At 36.0% G+C, this 25,155-nt stretch overlaps 1 protein-coding gene and 2 long non-coding RNA genes across 9 annotated transcripts in view; 2 read left to right on the forward strand and 1 right to left on the reverse strand.

Annotated features, from left to right (window-relative positions):
- The first annotated feature begins 695 nt into the window (after positions 1–695).
- Positions 696–25,155, forward strand: part of LOC125677770 (thyrotropin-releasing hormone receptor-like) — a 53,551-nt gene continuing 29,091 nt past the window's right edge. For 2 of the 7 annotated variants that reach the window (XM_048915937.2, XM_048915938.2), the window contains exon 1: positions 703–1,915. In XM_048915937.2, coding sequence (XP_048771894.2) covers positions 1,181–1,915 — 735 coding nt within the window. In that variant the 5' untranslated portion in view covers positions 703–1,180. Of the gene's footprint in view, positions 1,916–25,155 lie in introns of all 7 variants that reach the window. The other 5 variants (XM_056163938.1, XM_048915942.2, XM_048915940.2 and 2 more) reach the window with 5 other exon arrangements.
- On the forward strand, positions 6,784–11,785 carry LOC130054407 (uncharacterized). Its single transcript, XR_008802718.1, has 3 exons — positions 6,784–7,239; positions 8,258–8,342; positions 8,477–11,785. It is a non-coding gene; the product is annotated as an uncharacterized LOC130054407 (long non-coding RNA).
- On the reverse strand, positions 13,399–15,406 carry LOC130054410 (uncharacterized). The gene is made up of 2 exons (XR_008802723.1): positions 14,166–15,406; positions 13,399–13,665 (listed from the first exon to the last, which is right to left on the reverse strand). It is a non-coding gene; the product is annotated as an uncharacterized LOC130054410 (long non-coding RNA).

The raw sequence follows: 25,155 nt of genomic DNA on the forward strand, positions 1-25,155 counted from the left end.
CTCCTCAAATACGCGTCATTTCCCATAAATGAGCTGGTCGGCGTGCTCGTGTACATGTACAAGATGTTAACATAGAATACGCAATCGTCCAAAACTCCTAGTCGCCACTTAGCATGACAAGATTGACGATGACGCATATTTGATTGAAATCCTACTTTCCTACCCCAATGAATTCAAACTTTGAGTCCTTTCCTCGATTTATCGGGGATATACAGTTATGTACAGGTGTTTCTGTCCATTATTTAAAATTGCCAGAAATTGTTTCATATATATACGAGTTATTACCATCTCTTCCCCAATGTTTACTTTTATTAACACAGTAATGTATTCAGTCCAACCCAGAGGATTTTATCTATACCTATATAAGCTTCTCATTAGTAATTTGTCTCTTGTCGACATTAATAAATAATGCATGCATGCTTTTAACCTGCTAAGTATCAACGTCCTTAAACCACAGCTAACGTGTCTGCTTTGTCTACAAGGAACTGCATTTCTTAAATTATTTATGTAAATTCGATGAAGTCATATCTGTGGAAATTTACAATGTTTCACAATAAACTTTTTTATATCCGATCGCTTGTATGTTACTAGTCAACATTTGACAAGATATTGACATCGCGATTCATCAGTGTGATGCTAAACGATGTAAAATCAAATAGCGCTCAATACTACCAACACGGGACGTACAACTGCAGTTGTTCACGAGGAAAATAAAAAGAAAAGGCTATCCGTATTCCTGTCATACACGCGACAAATTCTTATCTTAGCTATGAATAATATATAAACCGTCAATGATGTAATTACGAGGAATCGTACCATATTTAAAACATTGTGTAAATCGCAACATGATTAAAGTAAAAGATCTCAGAAGAAAGGTGAATTTGTAATTGAAACTTGTCAGTGCTGATTGGTACTCGTGTTATTGGATATATCTCAGTTAAAGCTTAGCGTGGGGTTTGAGCGCAGGAGAGGGAATTAAAACATCAATTGTGAGCAACTTTAAGGAAGCAACAACTGTGTAAAGATCTTGGGAAAAATACCAAAGTTCCTCAGAGAAATGTGTATTCAAATCCGCCAATAGACGATTCATAATTGGTGGTTAGTGATATTTTTTGGGCCTAGTATTTTGCCTATCATCGAACTCCTACAAGTTTTTTCTTCTTCAAAACGTCTCAAGCGGATGGGTGACATATTTGACAATGTCACCATGGACACAAGACCAGGCCCCTCTTTGGAATACACAGTGGTAGCCGTGGGTCTACCTCTGGTCATCTTCATCATCGGACTGGCCGGTAATGTTTTGGTCATCACTGTGATCGTGAGGAGACGGAGCCTTCAGACACCCACTAACTGCTACCTCCTGAGTCTGTGTGTTGCCGACTGTATACTCCTGCTCTCCTCCAATCTCCCAACCATTCCTGAGCCCCTCCTCCCGGCGGAGGATTGGCCATATGGATCGTTCATGTGCACGTTGTTAGTTTTTCTTGGCTATTTGGGGGCAAATGTTTCATCACTCTCCATCGGTGCCTTTACAGTGGAAAGATATATAGGGATATGCCATTCTTTGAAAGCGCAAACTATCTGCACGGTCAGCCGAGCCAGGAGGATATTGTTCGTGTTATGGACGGTGGCCGTGTTGTATTGTTCCCCGTGGCTTGCGCTGGCCAAAGTGGTCCCCAGCTATAGGAATGGCACCGTGGTACATAGTTGTACTTATACCTTAAAAAGGCGGTACTACGGGATATACTACGCGTTTGACTTTGTTATGTTTTACGTTGTTCCATTAGTCCTCTCCTCGGTGCTTTACGTCTTAATGATCAGATTGCTGTTGAAGGACATAGCTCCAAGGTCAACGGAACACCGATGTCTGCAAGGCAGGTCATCCAGAAGCCGAGGGGTGGCGGCCAGGATGCAGGTAAGGTTTGATGAAAATTTTTATTGCCATTCACGTTTCTCGCTCTGCTTGGAGCAGAATGTGAAAAAAATATCAGTAATTTCCCAAAGTCCAGAATATATGTTGTATATGGGGGAATTAAACATTATTAATAAATTTAGCAGAACGACCATGATAGCCATACAGTGGTTAATTCCACGTCTCTGTTCATCAAATAGAGATGCTTTTCATTCAAATTGGTTTTCAACCAGAATCTAGATTTCATGGATCATATGGAAGAATTGAAAAACTACGAAGACAGGCCCAGAAAAATCATGCTCAGCATATACAACTTGAAAATTGTCTTTAATCTTCGTCTTGTTAATAAATCTGAATGTTTTTATTGTATTCCAGTTTCGACATAAAATATGTAGTTCGATTTGAAGTGAACAAACATGAATAAAGTTTCTTTCCTGAAAGTTTGGATCCACGCCTTAAATGTGGAAATACACTAGTAATAAAGATTTCCCACACAACGTACGACAGTGCATAAAAACAACTGAGAATACGTAGGGTATAATTTCGACAAAATTCCAATATATATATATATATATATATATATATATATATTCTTGTAATGATTGTACTGAGTATATGGTAAACAACATACTTGTAATTAAACATTAATCATGCTAATTTAAATATGTACTCTACAAAAATAGTTTTGTAATATCATTACACGCCATAGTCATTAAAAATAAATCAAAAGAAATATATGCTTGCTGACATCCAATTTTGTTGTTGTTCAAGCAACAACATAACTCATAAATACGTCGCTCTGTGTTATCGTTACCGGGTTGATAAGAAGCCAAATTACTGGTGATTTCTGGTCCTTTCCCTTTCTTTTTGAATTACACCGAGCTACACCCCCACAGTCGTGTCAGACCACGAACAATTTTCTTTTATTTGATTAGGAAGTTTCTTTAACTAATGTGTTTTTTAGTTGTTGTTTTTTGTGGATTCTGTTTATCAAAATTGAAAGTTCCATTTCCAATAAATCAGGAATCAACTTTATTATTCAATTATGTATAGCACTTAGGGACACTTGCTACAAACAATTTTTTATCAGAAATGTTGAAAATGGACACTGAATTTATGTTTATATAAGTCAAATCAATACATTTTTAACATGTAGAACTTGAATTTTGGCCTTAATTTCTAAAAGTGAGCATTTTAATCGGTCACTCTAAACTTTGTAATACATGTATTACGAAAAAAGTGACAAAATGGTTAAAAAGAATTAGATAAAATCCTTGGTTTAAAAAGACGAAACCATAAAATTTCATGCATGTTTCAAATGTGACCATCATTATTTTGTGTAAGAACTATTTTCAAAGACAAATCCATATAAGAATGAAAATAGTGACAAAATGGTTAAAAGGTCTTGAGAATTAGATAAAATCCTTGGTTTAAAAAGATGAAACCATAAAATTTCATGCGTGTTTCAAATGTAACCATCATTATTTTGTGTAAGAACTATTTTCAAAGACAAATCCATAAGAATGAAAATACCTAAAATTAACTTGACGATTGAGGATAGAGATCATTCTCTCACCAGAGGGCGCTTTACGCAAGATTCAATAGAGTAGAGAGGAGCTAGCTTGTGAAATGCGAACTACTGCTAGAATTAGCACTAATGTACATCCTGAATGAAGAATTCTCGTCCCTGTCTAGAGATATATGTTGGTCAGTATCACCTAATGGTGAGGGGTCGCTTGAAGGAAGCAGAACTACGACCCAGACGGACCCGAAGAGTGTTAGTATTGACGTGAAGGCATTGTTGCTTCGGAGGCACACTGGTTCCATACAAATTATTTTATGGCAAATATCTTAAATTTGATAGAACACATTTAGGTATTGTTTGAATGACGTATGAGAGCTCGTAAGTCACAGTAAGGTGATCACGCATCATACTAGTATGAAATTGTTAATTTTCTTTATCGGTCTCTTGTATTTACATAATTGTTTAAAAAGAAAGTTGAAATTAACATACTAATTGTTCTCGATGTCAATCTGCAAATATATTTCTAAAGCTGTTTGCAATGTTCTTTGAAATATGATAACAAGTATTGAATGACCGATTTTAACTTAAGTAGGATGTATCTTTAGAAAAACATTCCATTTATTAAAATACAAGAGAGTATGAACAGCGACGCTTCACGCCGGTGTAGCATTGAATAGTGACCCCGTCAAAAACAACCCCCAGGGGCGTTTTCAACGGATGTTTGATCAATTTTCAACGTTAAAAACTGACCCAGACCGTTAATTGATTACCCTCCCAAGCCTGAAATTTTTACCCTTGTTAAACAAAATGACCCTTAGACATGGTATCTTCAAGAGATCATTTCTGGTGGGGTCAAATTTCAACATTGAAAAATGCCCCTCAATGTACAAAATGTTTTCTGTATACATGTAGTCCATCTCGGACAAGTGGTGGGGGTCATATTTGAACACTGTGAAAAATGACCCCAAATATACTGAATGTTTCTTTGCAATCCATATCTCCGTCAGGTATTTGTAGCAGGGGGTCATTTTTCAACATTTAAAAAATACCCCACATATACAAAAAGTTTTCTGTACAGTCCACATCTAAGTCAAGTGGTGGGGGTCATATTTCAACATTGAAAAATGACCCCAAATGAACAAAGTGTATCTCAAATACAATGATCCCCATGTATGGTGTGTAAAATATTGCTATATTCGATAATCTTGTGATGTATGTGCAATTATTGCATTGTGGGTAATATGAAGCAATGGTGTTCTATCAAAGTAAGGACAATTTTCATTGGTTGGAAATAACGAAAGTATCCGGTGATGCAAAATATGATCCACTAATATGTTATATAACAATGTATGACTATTTAGTACCTGTCAGAACTCTGTGGTTCAAAATTTTGGTACATTCCTTTCTGTTTTCCTTTATATATACATTTAGCTGCAGAACTGTAGCTCTCTGAAAAAAATATTTTGACATAACAGAGAGCTACAGATCCACCCCTTATAAAAACCTTCGATTTACGGCGCACAAAAAGCTGCGCACGGTTGAGGCCTTATATAGTTGTATTCTTAAGTTGCTGTCTTATAAATTTAATATAAAAAAATTCTTAACATATTTTCCTACAATACTTGTGTCCAAACATACCTTCAAATATTTATTAAAGCCCCATTCGACCTTAAAACTCCCAGTTTTAAATGATTTCGTAATGACCATCATTACAATTTGTAAAGATATCAAAGACAAAAAAGAAAATGGAAATATTCCTTATAATTACCAAAGACGCAGTATTGCGAGATACAAGAATCGTAAATTTTATCTATTATATGGCACTCGCAGTACACAGCCTTTGTACAGTGCAAGTATTAACATCAGACTACTGCTTAAGTACTTCCAACTCTTTTGAAATATCAATTTTTTTCCGAATTACTTGTTACGAATACATGTTAATTTTTGTGATTCATGAAAGAAACTTTAGCGATCCCAAAAGAAAAATAAAACCCTAAATAGAGTAACTTTCGAACCCATCTAGATATTCATTACGCATTTGAAGTCCCTGGATCACGAAAAAATTCCTCTTCAAATCAATTGTTTATATAGAACACCAAGGTGGAGATATGCCTACTGATGAGCGCTGTCTCTGTTGATTGTTTGACTTGGTCCATGTGACATATCGCTATTCTTTCCTAGAAATACTGTCGTCCAAAATGGCGATATTCATTTGGTGTAAGGTGCTTATAATTCTGGTCACACCATACACTTTCTCCTGTGTTTTTTTAAAATACCAAACCTGTACTAGAGATTATGTAAAATGTATTAACACTCAGAGAAGATAAATTGATAATTGTTTGTCCTTCTCAGTACTTTCAGTAAATTGTAGGTTACTAGTATTGTCCTCTAAGGCGAGTCTTCGAACTCTCCTGAGTGGTAGATGTCTGTCCTCTGCGGAATTTCATAAGCAATTCTCTACGAAAGAGCTCGCTGATGTGGAAAATATAGTTCTCCAACTGACAACTAGTTACCCAAATTATAGTTAATGCATACGTCCTTACCAATGATGCCTCGTATATAATTCATACGCTGTGACTACTAGTGACTTGTGTAATTCATAAGCATTGTCCAACGGTGACTCGTGATATTCCATATGCAGTGACCAATGGTAACGCGTGTATCTCGTATGCAGTGACCAATGGTGACTCGTGTAACTCGTATGCAATGACCAATGGTAACTAGCGTAACTCGTATGGATCAATGGTGACTCGTGTAATATTATGTAATGTACCTGGTAAATAAGGCGAATTAGCTGCAAATAGAGAGTTTTGGATTATGGGTTCAACTAGCTTTCAAACCTGTTTTGAAAATCATGGTTTACTGTAATGCAGTGCACCATTGGTCGTCGGTCATGTTTTTTAATCTCCCCTTGACATTGATTTATCAATGGGGTACACAGTCCAGTGGACAGGTGCTTATGGAACAAATTCCTCCAATATTGATGTCACTAAGAATCAAAACTCTACAACAATGTTGAAAGGAGAAACGGTCAACGATGTACCACTTTATACCCATGCATGGTCCTAAGGACCGTAGCAGTGACAGTTCTTTATCATGCCTTTTTATGACTTTCACTTTTAGTGCCGTGTGCTTGGCGAAGGAACAGTTATTTCCTTTATGTTAAGGATGTACTCTACATCGTCATAATCATGGCTGACTTCCTTTTAAAACATGGATGGAAATATTTATATCAGCAATAGTTGTCTTTTCCTTTAAAAGTCATCGCCTAGCTGAGTAGCTCAGTAGGGTAGCACGTCGAATGCTGAACTGTAGATCGCGGGTTCGAGTCTAGCAGGGTTTTAAGGTAGAGACCGATAGCAACCACGTGATCAGTAAAAATCGTGTATTTTCACGTGAAATTATTTTTCGGAATTCCGTACATCGCCATAGAGTAGTTGAAAAACAAAAAGGGGTTCCGAAAGTACAAGTTGTTGCTGTGACTGAATCGATGATTGAGAGGGTCGTCTCGACGAAAGATATAGAAATTTGGCCATAGTTTAGATTAGGAGTACGTCAATGTAATAATAGTGGACTAAATGTTTCGTCCGTGCAGAATGGCACTTTTTACCTCACGAAATCCACCACCATGCATAGCTGCGCTACGTAAACAAAGTTGTTGATGTAGCGTGATCGTGATGTCCGAGTGCTGCGAGTTTCAATACTGTTTATGTAGTCATTGAGAGTTTAAACAAAGTTTCTTCTGAGAAGAGGAATTCGATGGATGTATTCAACGTGGACAACGAAATCATAATTTCGTTTGGTAAGTGAAAAAAATGGCAAATTGAATTTGTTTTCAACCCACTTTTCCTCTGCTATTTCACAACGCGATTTTATAATAACATCTATAAACGCACAATTTGGAGCTGTTTCATTTTTGTGAATTTGTATTCAACCCACTTTTCCTCTGCTATTTCACAACGCGATTTTATAATAACATCTATAAACGCACAATTTGGAGCTGTTTCATTTTTTGTGCATTTATGTATTCCATATGTGCCCAAAATATAACTCCTACATGTGCATGTAATTGTAAATGGATGTCATGTATATGCCAGATTTGAAAAAAAAATAGGGCTCTCACAAGTTTGAGGGGGGGGGGGGGGGGGGGGAGAGAGTGTTGCACTAAAATTCTATTTGGTATAAATGATAGTACTTATAGTATCTTGAAATTTCATTGACCTAAGAGATATTTCAAATCTGGGGTTTCATGTTTCATGCAAGCATGTAGGTCTACAAAACTTTATTTAAAATATTTGTAAAATCACAAGCCCCCCTCATAGGCAAATAAATGTATTGTATGAAAATAAGATATGTATGTCCTTCTCTTGACCCACACTTTGATATTATTAGAATGAACTGGCAGTTTATGAAAACATATCTGTCATCTCATATTGTAATATGATAATTATGATGTTTATTCACCTCATTAAGGACCCGGGGGTGGGAGGGTATGTACAGTTTAAATAGAAGGTAACTATAACAATATGAAATAAATAACAATCATGCAGATGTACTACTACTGCAAGAGTTCACATTGCTGCACTGCACACATTTAACATACATGTAGTGTTACATATGCAATACTGATTTCAGACAAGATTTTAAAAATTAACATAATAAAATACATGTTATGTGTGTAATTTTCAATATATCAGCATTTTAAAGTTCACTAAACATGCATTGAGACACACAATTTTAAAATTGACATTGTCTGACACAGTATAATTAATGATTAATACTGACTGTGCAAATATTAATTATGATGATTTTTTTCTAAGCATCATCCTAAGGACCAGTGCAAGTTGAAATGGGATTCCAGCCAACAACTTCAACAGCAATTTGCCATGAAAATCAGCAAGAAAGGTACAATATTTTCTATCTTAGTAAGATAGAATTTTTCATTTTAACACCAGACATTTATAAAGACAATTCTTAGTATATTAGATATTCATCTCTTTTTCAATATTTGAATATACAGAATTTATTTTTTATAACAGGTACTTCATTTACATTGACGATGTCATATCCCCTGGACCCCACAACTTTACAGGTTACAGAGAAAATTCAAGAACTTCTGCAAAATGTGGGACTTGGATAGAATCAATAATGTATTTGTGAGCCCAGAGCAATGGATATATTGTGCAACATACTAAAGTGTGAATTTAATGGAAAACAAGTACATGTACTCATGTATTACATGTCTTTTTTAAAGACAATAATATTGTATAAATATAGAGGAAGTGTCATTGTTGATTATTCTAAGTTTTTGATATATCAAAATCAGTAAACATTTCTAAATGAAAATAAAATACCAATTTTATAACTTTAATCAATGTGTTTGAGATGACCTTCAAAACGGATGCCCAGTGTCACAGTAGATGTGGCACGCTAAAGAACCCTCACTGCTCAATGGCCGTAAGCGCCGAGCAAAGGCCTAAATTTAAAGCCGTTCACCGGTCTTGGTAACGTCTCCATATGAGTAAAAAATTCTCGAGAGAGACGTTAAACAAGATACAATCAATCAATCCATGGGTCGATTGGGTGGAAATCTTTCCATTGATATTAAATATAAAGTTGTTATTTAAACATATTTGGTGCACTATGCTGTATAATCATATCAATTTCTTATAATAGGTAATCGTGTCTGGTTATTATAAAAAAAATGTATGAAAAATAACTAAATATTAATGCAATCATTGTGAGTGCAAAAAGGTCAATCGCAAGAGCACATACATAAATGCATTGGCGGATATAAGGGGTGGGGTGGGGGGCAACCGGCGCGAGCCCCCCTAAAATTTTCAAGTTTAAAGTAAATCGTGGTCTCTTGTTTAGAGAAATATATACGATAAAAGCCATAATTTCCTCCACTTTCAGAGAAATAAATGTCTGACAAAATCTTTTGATTTATTGAATTACTTTTAGTGGGAGAACTGCTACTTTTTCCAAAAACCCTTAAAATTTGCGTTATTTTATTAATTTCACCTTATTAAAAATGACAGAAAATAATAAAAATTACTACATAGGAGACATATTTTAAGCCCTAAAAAATCTGTAAAATCCAGGAGTTTCTGGGGAATCCCCCCCCCCTTCAAGGCGGCCCCCAGACCCCTGCCTCATACAGTTGCACCCCCCCATCCCAACTTCAATTCCTGATCCGCCCCTGAAATAGCTTATAGAAACCTTCTTATTGTCATGTTCAATTTTCAAAGAGGTAATTTGGGAATACTTAAACATTCTAAGTTATAAAAAGGTCAGTAGTTTATCTCTGCTGGCTGAATCTTTCTTCTCAATGCACCGAGTGCAATTCATGACGTCTATGTTCCTACTCATTCTTTCTCCTCCATACCATGCAGTATATTAAAGGGGTTGGGATGTAATGGAGACATTTGTTTTAACAAATATAAATTGTATTTCAATTTTTTGTGGGGATTTTTATTTGGGAAAACTCTTGATATTAATCATCAAATATGATGACGTATGATAAATCTATATTCTGAGTGTAAGTGCACAAAGGTCAACAACGAGAACTACAACAAAATATAAGCTAAAATTTGAAATACATACTTTCTGTATTATATTTATTAATTTAAAAAAGGTATTACAAAGAATCTTCGAATTTCAGCAAGCTGTTTTTGATGGATTGTTTACAACATCTTTTAATAACCCTTTTTCTTACGAAAATGTGTAGTTTGTTAAAAGGGGGTGGGGTTAGGAATTTTTTGCTACTTCCATATTGAACCCCATTATGGTGTATAATTTTTTTCATATATTTTACTTACTAATAGACTGACCACTTAATGAAATAAAATAAGAAATTTGATGGGTAATTTTTTTGCAGCGTAAGCAAAGGTATGACCCTGTGTGCAAATATTGTGCACTGTTTTAAGGTAATTGGCCAATGTAGCTCTGTTGAAGTAATGTTGTTGCATGTTAATAATGATTGCTGAACTTGAAATTGATGTGTAATATACAATTATGTGAAAGGTTGTTTGGAACCATATATGACAAGTTATTATCCTTTTTACAATAAAAATGTTATAGCTCTATTTGTATATTGCTCTCTACTTATTTTTCTTCACTTTTTACGCTTTACAAGGACTAAAGAAGGTGTTGTTAAAATCGCCATATTTCTCAAAAACAAGGTCGATTACCTACATTGATTTTTTATTATGTTTTATATCGAAGCTTCATTATAAACATATATCAAAATAAAAAAAATTCAATGGTTATTTTTTTTAGCATCAACCTATCAATCTCTACCTTAATGCTTTCTACTAAAACTGCATTTTTTTTAAACTAAATAAAGTAGATATGAAATTTTTCAATTTCAAAATAGTGTTGTACATTTCATCGATATCAAATTTCTCTAGTGTAGCATACCTCCTTATCAACGTGAACCCGGGCTTGCCGGCTACTAAGCGAGCCGTACTACGTCACCGCGACCGTACTACGTCACCGCAACCGTCCTACGCTACCGCGACCGTACTACGTCACCACGACTGTACCGGTATTAATTTTAAAATACATGTATAATTGACAGTCCCGAAAGTCGCTCCGGTGAGATAAAACAAAATTCCAAACAGAAAAGGAACATATTTGTTGAAATTAAATTTGATACTGGCTATTTTTGCATGCACTTTTAAAATGGGTATCTTACATTTAAAATAGCCAGAACTCATATCACATCATCCAGAATATAATCACCATGGGCTTTGTTAAGGTCAGTAAAAATCTAAATATATTTGGTTCTTTCTTTTCTAAATAATCCAGACATCACCAGCAAAATATAAATGAAATAGCGAGTTATGATAGACATCAGCTAGAATTCTCGGCATTTAGTCTACGACTTGGTGCTGAGCCCGACCATAGTCTTGTCTTGACTTGTAATGTACTTCAAGACGTGGTTGAAGACGCACTCTATTCCATTTTGCGTTCATGACAATACGAGGGCATGCATAACTACACGTCCCGTGGGGATCCGGGTTGTCGTCAGAGGTGACTAAATGGGGCGGTCCTTCGGATGAGACCGCAAAAACCGAGTTCCCGTGGCACAGCAGGTGTGGCACGATAAAGATCCCTCCCTGCTCAAAGGCCGTAAGCGCCGAGCATAGGCCTAAATTTTGCAGCCCTTCACCGGCAGTGATGACGTCTTCATATGAGTGGAAAAAAATTGAGTGGGACGTTAAACAACATACAATTAATCAATCATAACTACACATGTGTAAACTAGCATTGTTTTCACTGTCTCATGTTGTACTTGGTGTGCCACTTAGAGGTCTTTGGTAGTCTATAACAATCTAATGAAATAATTGTTGAACAACTTACTAACGATCGCGGCATTATAGCAAACCGATGGGAGGTACATTTCATAGGAACCTTGGTTAAAATATTGCAAAACTCAAATAGAAAAAAAAATCCTTTCAATTTTCACATTGGTTCTTTTGCTAGATCATTACAAATGTTTTATTCTAAATTTTGGGGAATTTAAGAAACCCTTTACTGTTTACATGTATATTCGTTAACTTCAAAATTTCATTCCGTTTTCGCCCATAGTGGACGACAAACGCGGGAAGCCATACACATGTGATAGTGTTTAATGACGTCTGAAGGAAGCCGTGCGTCTTAGTGAAGTATCCAATTACTCTAATATCGTGGTGATTGTTGTAATACTTAACTTATCAAAAATATTAATGGCTTCCTCTTTAACGCCAAGGACGTTTGAAATCAATATCAACAAATAAGATATGCATAAGGACTACTTTCATAATGCAAATTTTCATTTTAAGAATTGTAAATATGTCAGAAAGACTACACCTTAACTCTTCTTATAATCACTGATAACGAGATTTTTATTAACACGGGACAGAGACGAAAAATAACAGTTTTGGATGATCTGTAATGCATATTTACAAAACATACATGTAAGTAGCAAAAAGTCTTTTCCAGATAAAAAAAAAAATAAGGTGATCAGGTGGGTGGGGGGTTAAAATGATCATGATCCATGCCCCAAGTGCGTGTGCTCAACACATGGCAAATATTTTTGAAATATCATTGCAGAATTTCTCAGTTCAGAATAGAGCAGAACTATCTCTGAAATCTTGTCCATTTCCTCATTTGATATGACATTTCCCGCAGGTAACGATCATTTACATAAATGATCAAAATCGCTTTATTAACGCTGCAGATACATTGACAGTTGTTGTTATTAATTCAGTGAGACGTGGTTGAGTGTAATTGGTTTGGTCCATTGGTCTTCAGTCTACAGACTCTCCCTTAGGTCTTCATGAATGTGTGTCTTTCCGTGCATATTTTCCCCAATATAACACTTCCCTCAGGCGTCTGAGGTTGTGCAAACAGCGTACAGACGATGAATGCACTAACTACAGTGTGGCTTCCAATCTTGACCAGAATACACGTATACGTATGTTTAATTTTCCTGATTTTGACCATTCGAGCCATTCGTTTTTTTGTGGAGTGACATTAAATGTACTTTCAAATGCGCACGAATTCCTTATAATGAACAATCATTGGTACAGATTGTATCACTGTCGTAAATTGTTCAAATTTTGAACGAAATCAGCTTGAAACGATCTTCTGATATTCACAGAGGCCAATAAGAGGATCAATTCACCCACCAAACCGAATAAAAATATCTTTATCTTATGATATTGGATTGGAAATTGCGTGTAAAGTTTTAAGCTGTATGATGAGAAAATCATAACCACTTCAACATTGATCTCGTCCTGATAATTCGTCATTTTCGAGAGATTGTTTTGTTTCATCAGCCGCTCTTTATTGCAGATATTGCGTTCTTCTATGAATCTGCACTCCCAGGTGCTAAAGACATATACTTGTATCTATATGAGAGTGTTTTGCTTTGAAATAGTCATCAATCATATATATAAAACAAAATTAGGAGGCAGTTTTTTAATGCCTACAAATCATAAAAAGTATTTAAAAAAATCCTTTCACGTTATCGTGTTTGGTCATGACATTTATATATCATATCCTCCCCCGGCATTATTTCTTTAGTTCGTTGTCCTAGAAGAACTGTTTTTCTGGACGGTCTTTTGGTTCATTCTGTACATTTCTCACAATCACACACAGGGTTATACAATGGGTGAAACTTCGGAAACCTAGATTTTCTGTACAAACACCAGCTTCTGTGTGAACTTCAGTACAGTAACTGAAAGTGGAAGAAAATTTGAATGATCATATACGTATTGTATTGTCAGCTAAAACTGTTAACATTCTTTTTGCCACAATAATAATTACAGAGGTGGATCGAAGTTTTCACAAAAGAGGGTAACGTTGAAGGGTTAGAGTTTCTCCTAATATTGAAATCAGACATTTTAAAAATACTTCAAAACGTTTTCTGTAATGATTTAAGTAATCAAAATCAATTTTTGCATTTGAAAAGGAGGAAGAGCAATTTTGTGGGGCTCAGGTCTGCTGTGTATTTGATATTTGCTATTTCTGGGGATCAAAATTGGATCTTGGGGCGTATCATTTTCGCAAACTCTAAATGGCTACGGTAGGACAAGGATTAACGGAAAACGTATATAGAAGAGAGAAAAAAGGTTGGCTAGATCTGACTCAAAAATTCTATTAAGCATAATGAAATGTTTAACATATCAATTTTACTTTATTGGTTATCTCAATCTATCTTCAAGCACCTAATCTTACAAGTGTCCCGTAATGTAAATCCATGTTCCAACGTTAGGACAACCTTGTCAAGAAGACTTTCGTTTGTAACTTTGGGTTTACTTGTGGTAGGTAAAACCTAAAACCAATTGCATTAAAACTTGTTATTTATAATGTAAATGACGCAATAAAATATAGTTGTACACACAGAAAAAATATATATGGGTCAGGAGACTAGTAAACATTGGGCATTTAAGAAATCGATTTAATTTTTTGAAAATGAATGAGGGTATTATGCATGTAACTGCGACGCTTCACATCAGCATACGTCATAAAACGTCATAAAACGCATTACCTTGCGCTTCACGAAATGTATGCCAGCGTGAAGTATTGCAGTTCATACTCTCGTGTATTTTCAAACCTGAATTTTTTTTTGTATTTACATTCTAATTTCGTTTCTGTCGGAATTCCCTTCTGCAAAAAATAGACGTACTATATTCATCAAGATTCATACGCACATTTTTCACAACTGCAACGCATTCATGAGGAAATGGCTATCATTACAATTTGTAAAGATATCAAAGGAAAAATCATTGGAAATGTAAATTCATCAATTTTACATTATATTATGCAAGCTGACCCCCTATTCCAGCAAAATACATACTATAGATGGTGTTAAAAAAAAACCATGCAAAACGTCACAAAATAGCCGCCTGCTCCGAAAAGAGGTAATGTTGATTCATACTAAACTGACTAAGAATTCTCTGAAACTACGAAGTACAAAAATTTTATTTTATGTTATTATGTTTAGCCATAATCAGTATATTATACGTCTGTCATCCTATTTTAATTATACTTATCTTATCTATTAAACATAGATTCCGGATGATCTCTTGGTTGATGGCTGATGGCTGTATCTTTTCCATGAGTATCTAATTCTAGTACAAATATACCAAATATTGAAATAAATTTAAACTTAGGAAATAAACAGTTTTACCACCTTCTGACCATAAAATTAAGGGGTTGAAAATGGAAAAGGGTTGAACTTGTTGGAATTATGTTTAGTTCTACGTAATATAACACATTTATAATATCAGAATGGAAACCCGGGGTCTATGCAATATGAAATTTGTTTCCATGACTAAAAAAAAAATGAAAATTTCAAACATATCTCTTGATGTTGTTCAGAAACTACTTATCTTTGATAAGCACTAGCTTGATCATGGTTGAGATCGTAATCCGAGAATTGTATATTGCTAGATCTTTGATGCACATGTCGTCTGCACCCCTTGTATGAGAGACTCCACAGAGAACCGATTAAGGTGGTCACTAACACGTGTGCCATAAGGACGGCCCCAGGGTATGCATCGTAATGGTATCATAAGACTGAAGGTGAAGCTGTAATATTATTCAGACAACAATTCGTGGAGCTATTTTTTTTTTTGATTGGAAATATGAAAATATCCATGGAAGATAATGGTGTATGTTTTCTGAGAAAAGAAATGGTGCTGTCATACTTTTGGGTCTTGTGTATAAGGCATCAATTTTCATATGCATTCTCACCGAACGAAAATCATTCATATGTACACTAAATCGTATATATATGTCGCAGTGGTTTTGTGGTTACTAATTTAAAGAGGTAATCAAATCAAAACGCCTTCAAAATTAATTCGCTTGATTTGAAAACAGCCTGAACGTCGAAGTTGTACGTCACTTGCCATTGTAATTGATAAATCTTTTGGGATTATCTGATGACGGAATGCGCTGCAGAGAAACAATGCTGCTAAAGCAAAATCATTTCCCCCCTTAATTTGAATATCAAGTAAATAGGGTAGTTTCTCCTTTCGTGAAGTAAGTCAGCATGCTTTTTATTTGGTAACCATGATATAATCAACAAACGGACGGTTTTCTCCTGTGGTAGAACTCCTCGTTCAAGGAAAATTAAGTTGAATCCAAATGACCCTCAGTGGAATAGGAATGAGCGACATAAAATTGGCCTCCGATCTTCCTGCGCTACACAGGCAATTTTAATAAAACCTCCAAGTATGTGCCATCAAATCATGCCAGAAAATCTATAGACATTTGAAAATCTGGACATTTCTCGGACGAAATAAAAATATTTGATTGTACTAGTCTTCTTGTGATTCGAGACATTTTGAATTATTATGTGTTCCATTTCTAATGAATTTTAAAGAAAGAATGGTATCCTATTGATTTCAGGAAGTACTTCCATCTCTCTCTCCTTCCTGTATCTCTCTTCCTCACTCCTCCCTTCACTGTCCCTGGTTCCCGTCTGACGGACACATTCTATTATTTCTCAATATATTGTCAGACAATGCAACAGAGTATGGTTTACCGACAATTTCTAAATACCACTATTACCAAGTACTGAAGAAATACATCCACCTTGTCGTTCGTCATCCTTCAAGTAAAAACAAACTCGTCATAAACAAACCCCATTCTGTCATTTCTAATAAAATAATTGAGGGAGACGAGTCAGAAACGTTTTTTTTTAAAGTAATTGGTAATGATAAAACACCCTGTCTAGCAAGAGAGGGAAATGCATGCACCTTGTATAGAAAACAAGTGCTTGAAAATATCATTACAATGACAGAAAAGCTTGACCGCTATCTGTCGATTAGGCTGCTCCTCTGACAAGCATAGACTTGACCACTCCTGCTCCTTCAATATGTTGAGAGAGAGAGAGAGAGAGAGAGAGAGAGAGACGCTCGTGCCATGACCGCGCTGATATAGGTAGTGATTGCTCCTTTGCCAAGCGTTTGGCATTTTGAAATGAGAAACACGGTTTTCCGGATATGATATTGAAGACGGAGGTCGCGACAAACCCTCATTTCTATGGCCCTGAGCGCTAATCATAGGTCTAAATTTGTAGTACTTCACCTACAGCAGGTGTTCCATGGGGATCCGGGTTAGAATGGGTCCGCAGTAACCCTTATCTGTCGTAAAAGGCGACTAAATAGGGCGGTCCTTCGAGTGGGACTGTAAAAACCGAGGTCTCATGTTACAGCAGGTGTGGCACGATAAAGATGCCTCCTTGCTCAAAGACCGTAAGCGCTGAGCATAGGCCTAAATTTTGCAGCCTTTCACGGCAATGGTGACGTCTCCATATGATTGAGAAATTTTCGAGAGGGACGTTAAACAATATACAACCAACCACCTACAGCATGTCATTCGGATGAGACAGCAAAAACGGAGGCTCAGTGTCACAGCATGTGTGACACGTTAAAGAAAACTGATCGTAAGCGCTGAGCATAGGTCTAAATTTTTCAGCCCTTCACCGGAAATGGCGACGTCTCCATCTGAGTGCAAAATTCTCGAGAGGGAACAATATAAATTTAATCGACACAACAGGTGACACCTCAATATAAAAAAAAAATATTGAAGAGATAGACCTGTCAATATGACGTCATTACGGAGTTGGATATACATGTATATAGTAGTAACTTCCGTTCGTTCATACTTTGGTGTGTTCATTGGTTCAGCCGTGTGTACAGTCACATTTCTCGTCTGATTTTAAGCAAATTTGCAAACGATCTTGCATAAAGGGTGAAGATAAAGAACAGCGATCAATCTCATAACTCCTATAAGTTCAAGTTCCAAGTTCAAGTTGGATATACATGTATATAGTAGTAACTTCCGTTCGTTCATACTTTGGTGTGTTCATTGGTTCAGCCGTGTGTACAGTCACATTTCTCGTCTGATTTTAAGCAAATTTGCAAACGATCTTGCATAAAGGGTGAAGATAAAGAACAGCGATCAATCTCATAACTCCTATAAGCAATACAAAATAGATAGTTGGAAAAAACACGGTCCCATGGACACACCAGAGGTGGGATCAGGTGTCTAGGAGGAGTAAGCATCCCCTGTCGACCGGTCACACCCGCCGTGATCCCTATATCCTGATCAGTTAAACGGGGTTATTCGTAGTTAAAATCAGTGTGCTAAGAACGGCCTAACAATTGTCAGTAGCTTGCCTCGATTTAAAAACTGACCATGCGCAGAACAAGCTCTTACAGAAGCGGATTCAGTGTAACCGCAGAATGACTGCAGACCCCCCCCCCCCCACCCCCCACCCCCCGAAACCAATGAGAATATGAAATGGATATGTTCATGCCTTATTAGGTATTGTATTTCTACAGGTATTTATGGGAACGGGAGAAAAAAGAAAGAAGTGCTTGTTTATTCTTATTTCATTGTGAAACTCATTGTATAACTTACTTTGATTTATAGTAGTTTTATTCACAAATAGTGAAGGGGATTGGGCAGAAGGCATAATCTATGTTAGCCCTCTCCTAAATATATCTTACTTTGTTCATAGCCAGGCATCAAATTGGCTACAGCGGCTTGATTTAAACATTTGCCAAGACAAACAACGATCTGGAAACCACGACAACCCCCTCAGCTTCCGCCATGGGAAATTTAACGTCACCGATCAGAACAACAATGGCATAAAACTTCTCCATACCACGGAACGACATTTAATCATTCTCTTCCTTCTCTCCGATTTACGATTTCGTGTCTCGTTGTCTAATCTATAATTGTTTCAGTATCTGTACCTAATTTTGGAATCTTTTAATCTATATCTTATTTGTATTCCATTCCCCGTCCCCCTCCCCCGATGACATTTTGTCTTGCTATTTTACTGTACTTTCAGTTGAGATAACATTGCTTCAGGAATTCGTTCGCGTGTATTCATCATTGTGAATGTGCTAACAGCATCTAGGTTTTTTTCTAGTGTTTAGATTGCAAATACAAGATGCAAGTGCGCGAATAAGATGTAAGGGAAATAGGCGAATAAGGCCATTGTATGTATTTCATCTGTTTTACGTCCCGCCACCCATAACATACCGGTAGGCAACAGACAAAAGTAGAAATAAAGCAAAACTTTTTTTTTTTTTTTACTTCAAAAGCAAAAACAGACTAAATAGTTTGGAAAATACCGATCAATATAAGTTGAAAATCCTTGAATTTGTGAGTAGTATCTAAGCTGTTTTTGTTATCAATAATATCAATGGTATATATGTATTCTAATAGATTAGGTGCAGATATCTAACTGAGATGGAACGGTCATCCGTCCTAGATTTTCAAGGTAGGTCGAGACACTTTTGTAGTTAACGGACAGTAGTGGTATCTTTAAATTCAAGTATATCACTGACTCTGAATAAAATTCAAGTACATCATTGACTCTGAATAAAATTCAAGTACTTCACTGACTCGGAATAAAATTCAAGTACATCACTGACTCGGAATAAATTTCATTATTGTGCATTAAAAAGAAATGTAAAGATAAAGTCATATATATAGATAATAGATTTAAAAAAAAAAAAAAAAAAAAGCAAATGCGAGAGATTTTAATTTTTTCTTATGGGTTTTAGTGAAAAGGTATCCACTCTGGGGACATAAAACAAAGAATCAACATACTAGGGCCTGATTGATATATAAGGGTGTGATGGTCATCCCTGTGCTATTAGAAGCAAAACTGCATTTCGAACCCAATTTTTTCTCAATAATTTCGATTTATGTTTTGAAACAAAGCTATGCACATGTATGTTAAGCTATAAATATTTTCCAGTTAAATAATTCCAGTTCGATTTATAAAGTCTTGTTTAAATAAGTTTGAATATTAACTTAAATCCACGGGTCTTATAAGGGTTACTTTTTAACGACAAAGAGCTTAATTTACGTCTAGAGGAATAACAAACTTTTCATTTTATATTACATGTACTTATTTGTGTATAACACGAAGATCGAATATGTTAGAATTACAATTATGAATATTCAAATTTCTCATTGATATCTTTACAATTTGTAATGACGGCCATTTCCTCATGAATGTGATGCAGCTGTGAACATTGCGCGTATGAATCTTGATAAATATAAATTTATAAATCTATTCTAACGGCTGGAAATTCTGACAGAAATGAAAGTAGATTGTAAATATAAGAAATATATTTCATTTTTTAAATTACATGAGGGTATGAACTGCAACACTTCACACCGACATACTTTTCATGAAGCTCTAGTTGACAATTAAATACGCCGGCGTGAAGCTCTAGTTGACAATTAAATACGCCGGCGTGAAACTCTAGTTGACAATTAAATACACCGGCGTGAAGCTCTAGTTGACAATTAAATACGCCGGCGAGAAGCTCTAGTTGACAATTAAATACGCCGGCGTGAAGTTCTAGTGGACAATTAAATACGCCGGCGTGAAGCTCTAGTTGACAATTAAATACGCCGGCGTGAAGCTCTAGTTGACAATTAAATACGCCGGCGTGAACTTCTAGTTGACAATTAAATACACCGGCGTGAAGCTCTAGTGGACAATTAAATACGCCGGCGTGAAGCTCTAGTTGACAATTAAATACGCCGGCGTGAAGCTCTAGTTGACAATTAAATACGCCGGCGTGAACTTCTAGTTGACAATTAAATACACCGGCGTGAAGCTCTAGTTGACAATTAAATACGCCGGCGTGAAGTTCTAGTTGACAATTAAATACACCGGCGTGAAGCTCTAGTTGACAATTAAATACGCCGGCGTGAAATTTCTAGTTGACAATTAAATACACCGGCGTGAAGCTCTAGTTGACAATTAAATACGCCGGCGTGAAATTTCTAGTTGACAATTAAATACACCGGCGTGAAGCTCTAGTTGACAATTAAATACGCCGGCGTGAAGTTCTAGTTGACAATTAAATACGCCGGCGTGAAGCTCTAGTTGACAATTAAATACGCCGGCGTGAAGCTCTAGTTGACAATTAAATACACCGGCGTGAAGCTCTAGTTGACAATTAAATACGCCGGCGTGAAGCTCTAGTTGACAATTAAATACGCCGGCGTGAAGCTCTAGTTGACAATTAGATACACCGGCATAAAGCGTCGCAGTTTAGATAATGTATATTCAAAAATAAAATTTATTTTTTAAGTAAACAAACAAAACGAATCGCCATTCAATGCATTTAAGAGAATGGTGGGACTGAAACGTGTACTGTAGCAGATAAATCAATGAATTTTACAACCCTACTACAAAAGATTCTACTGAAATTCTAGCGATTGAAACACTTCATTTTTCTCTGCTTATTTCTCTTCCTTTATCATTTGATCATTCCCTGTTTATCTGTTTATTGATGTCGTAATGCATTTTGTAGATACGAGTGTAACCCACATTATTCACCCCTAGTGGAAATGTTTATGAACGCTTGGTATTTGAAGATAATTGCTTTTGAAGTAGCTGCGCGGTGTGATCATGAGACAAACCAATAGACAAATACCAGCAATTTTCATCAACTTCTACCCCTTTTAATGATAGCAAAACGGACAATTTGTAACATGTAAGAAGGTAATGATTTCTTATGAGACTAAGTACCATTTTAAGCCATCACGTGCACTTAATATTAGCTATATGGGAGTGAAAACAACCAAAAGATAAATGATTTTGGTTTGATATCATATGAATAACATTGCAATAATACTATTTTTCGAAGAAGTGAAATATCCTGAGCGACTCTGTGCATGCGTGGGATCATTTAGCACTGGTTTGACCCTTATATAATGCGTGGGATCATTTAGCACTGATTCGACCTGTGAATGAAAAACAAATTACCAACTGTGAACTGATCTTATGTGTTTACTTTTGAGATTCAAAATACATACATACTTTGATACAAATCTTCAAAAATGAAACTTGAGTGCATATTTATTTTCCTATGTTCGTGTTAAGTCGTCCTTCCCATGCCATTTCTGCCGATTTTAAAGGGTGGCAACTCACGAGTTCCACCCCCACCCACCCACCAAGCGAGAGCGCTACTGTATAATTCTTAGAAAATGAATGAAACAAAACATTTAGGCATGAGCAAGATGGTCTAAAGAACCATGGGGAATATTGTTTGAAATCGCCTATTAGTGGGGAGGAAGTGACACTTGTGAAAGCAAAATATGACATTTCCTTGGCAAGCAACGTGCAATTTAGCCGTGTTTAGAAGGTTTGTCTTTATAATGATAATGCAAACTAACAAATGCTGCAAATCCATGAAAGTTGACAGCTTGGGTTGAGGTAAACGGGGGGAAATGGAGGTTTGACTTTTAACCTCTTGTCGTGTATGCATAGTTTTCTTTCGTTTTTCTGAAACTAATCATCAGCAGACAATGTTGGAGCTTCTTTGGACAATTTAAATTCGTAATCTCCACAATTCAACATTAATCTCATAGTTTTAGAAAGTATGCATATAGTGTTACGATCCTAAGAGTGGACAGAGGGGCGGGTGACAAACAGACGATCGACAAAGGAACGGTTGTTATACTTCATGTATGGTGTCGACAACAAATCTGGAAATGCTTACAAAGCCAGTATGTCATGTCCTTGAAATAATTACGATTGGTCAAACTCTCTGTAAGAAACTAAGAAAAAACTTTTCTATTCATTAACTTTGAGATACACATCATCATTCAAGCCCTACAACCAGAGCGTTGTTTGTAATCAAACAATCAGTGTTATGACCTTAACTGTGGTCATTTGACCGAGATCAAACAATCAGTGTTAGGACGTTCACTGTGGTCATTTAGCCAAGATAAAACAATCAATCAATAAGTTAAATACATTTGTCCAAGCCATAATTTTGTAGTTAAGAAATAGGAGAAGAAATGAATATTACTTTACGAAATTCCTAGAATAAATAAAAGATGTATGCATGACCCGATGTAATATCTCTGACCTGAAAGAGATCCCTGTATCTATCTGAAAATATATTCTGTCGCGCAAGGATGTCTACTTGGAAAAACGCCCCGATACCTTTTATTTAAGTTACGGTGTTGTATGTACAGACATGCATCTCTTTCGCTTTATGATTTTTGAACTCTATAACAGTTCTGTTTGAAATTAAACGTGTTATATGTACAATGTGTACTCCAAAATGAGATCATTATTTAATCCCTAGAGGCACGTGCATCTCTCATTGTGTTTTATTTGTTAAAGATATCTCTATAAGCAATCTCTTGATATCGATGAGAAGTCATGTTTAACACCTACAGTAATAACGACACACGCAGATTTCCCAACATCCACTCGATTAAGAGCACTGTGCCTGTTGGCAATATTTAGGAATGAAAACTTTCTGTAGCGGTTATTTTTCTAATGAACTCCGGGTTTTTGTAAGAAGCTTAGAGAAAAAAGCCTTTAAATGTTTGGCTTTATGTGGGTTAAGCTTTTTGGATCTTTTTATGCTCATACTAATGGGTTCCTTTCATTTGAGGACAGTTGTATCCAATTTCCATCCCCCTTTCCCAATGTCTTGCCATATTGACAAATCACTTCATAAAACACGTCACAGTAGAGTATATTGAGAATAAAACACTGCATACAGATGTACCTACCAAAATCATCTTTTTAAAACCGCACGTTTCCAACGTTTAGGAAAACATTACAAGCCAAAAGATGATGTAAAAATCATTCACATGCTTCTGGGGGATTTTCAAATGTTCGTTAAAGTTTGTGTTTACATTTCTTCTAATAGTAATACCAAGAATGTACATATAGAATCGTTTTTCAAAGTGGCGGTGGTGGGGGGGGGGGGGGGGGGTAGGGGTGTTTACAGCCGGCGGAGACGCTGGCAGCTGACAAGTAACTGTCGAAAAAAGCGGGGACGAGTCACCCAAAATATTTTTTTTCTTGCATATGAAAATAACAGATAATGATCATTGTCAAACAAGTGGGGAGATCACCCACCGACCTCCATTCTACGTGCCTGAATACTATGCAATATCTAATACTATATCTCACAGACTGAAACCAGGAGTATGTCTTCAGTTAACTTGTTTAAGATGTCAAGTTTGTAATAACATATTTCTGCCATCCATGTAACTTTTGGTCAACAAAGTTACATGTACATATTGTAGTTGATATATAGCTACTTCGATAAGTCAATATCAATTTAGGTTAAGTCGACATAAAAAACAACATTTATGTCTCGTCTAGTCAAGATTACTTTCCATGTTTAGCTGTGAATAGCTACCACGACCTGACGAGACGTCTGAACGAAACTGTGTTGCTTTGACTGATGCTGGCATGGCATCCACTAAACTTTTATATATATATATATATATATGTATATGTATATATATATATATATATATATATATATATATTAAACTTATGTTTTCATGTTAGTACCATGAAGTGTGCCCTGTAATCAATCATGTGATGTTTTAAATTCTAAATTTTAATACTTTTGTTTTTTAAAAGATTTACTCTTAACGCATATCTTGCCAATGGAACTTTTGATAGGTAATGTCACAAAATTTTAAATGCATACTTCACACACATATCTACATGTAGTTGATTGGTAGAGAATAGTCTACATGTTACACACCCTTCCCATAAACATACACATAGACAGAATTCTGTGAGACTGGTCAGTGTGACTCAGTACTAAGGACAGACAGGGAATAAATCCCAACAAAGACGAACCCTACATACCAGTAGGTGTCTGATACTACAGTGCAATTTCTAATTTATAAATTGGAACAATTTATAACCATTTCTCCTTGAATTATATGTCACTGTAATGCTTAACGAGTGTGCAATTTCTCCTTAGATATACTCATAAATCAATGTATTTGTATTTCACCGATGTTATTAATGGTTGTAGCTATCGTCACCAAAAGTTAAGTGGGGGAGGACAGCATCGGTCAAAACAACGAAATTTCGCGGAAGTAGTAGCCGTAAAAACTATCAAAACTAAGCGAGATAAAAATGTGATTTTGTCAACATGGCATGACATTATATTGACTTATGGATACCACGCGTCTTGGCGGGGGAAAAAAACCCTTACGTTGATCAAATTACATGGATGGCAGTGATATGCCGCCATACAATTTTTATCAAGTACGTTTTAGCTCACTCGAGCCCAGGTTCTTATCACATATTCGACTTTTTCCAGAACTGATGTGCCAAAAAAAAACAACCTTGGAACAAAGCATCTGTTTAACAGTCGTAAATTAATTCTATAGTCGTTCC

Source organism: Ostrea edulis, chromosome 1 (genome assembly GCF_947568905.1).
Source record: "Ostrea edulis chromosome 1, xbOstEdul1.1, whole genome shotgun sequence".
Lineage (NCBI taxonomy): Eukaryota > Metazoa > Mollusca > Bivalvia > Ostreida > Ostreidae > Ostrea > Ostrea edulis.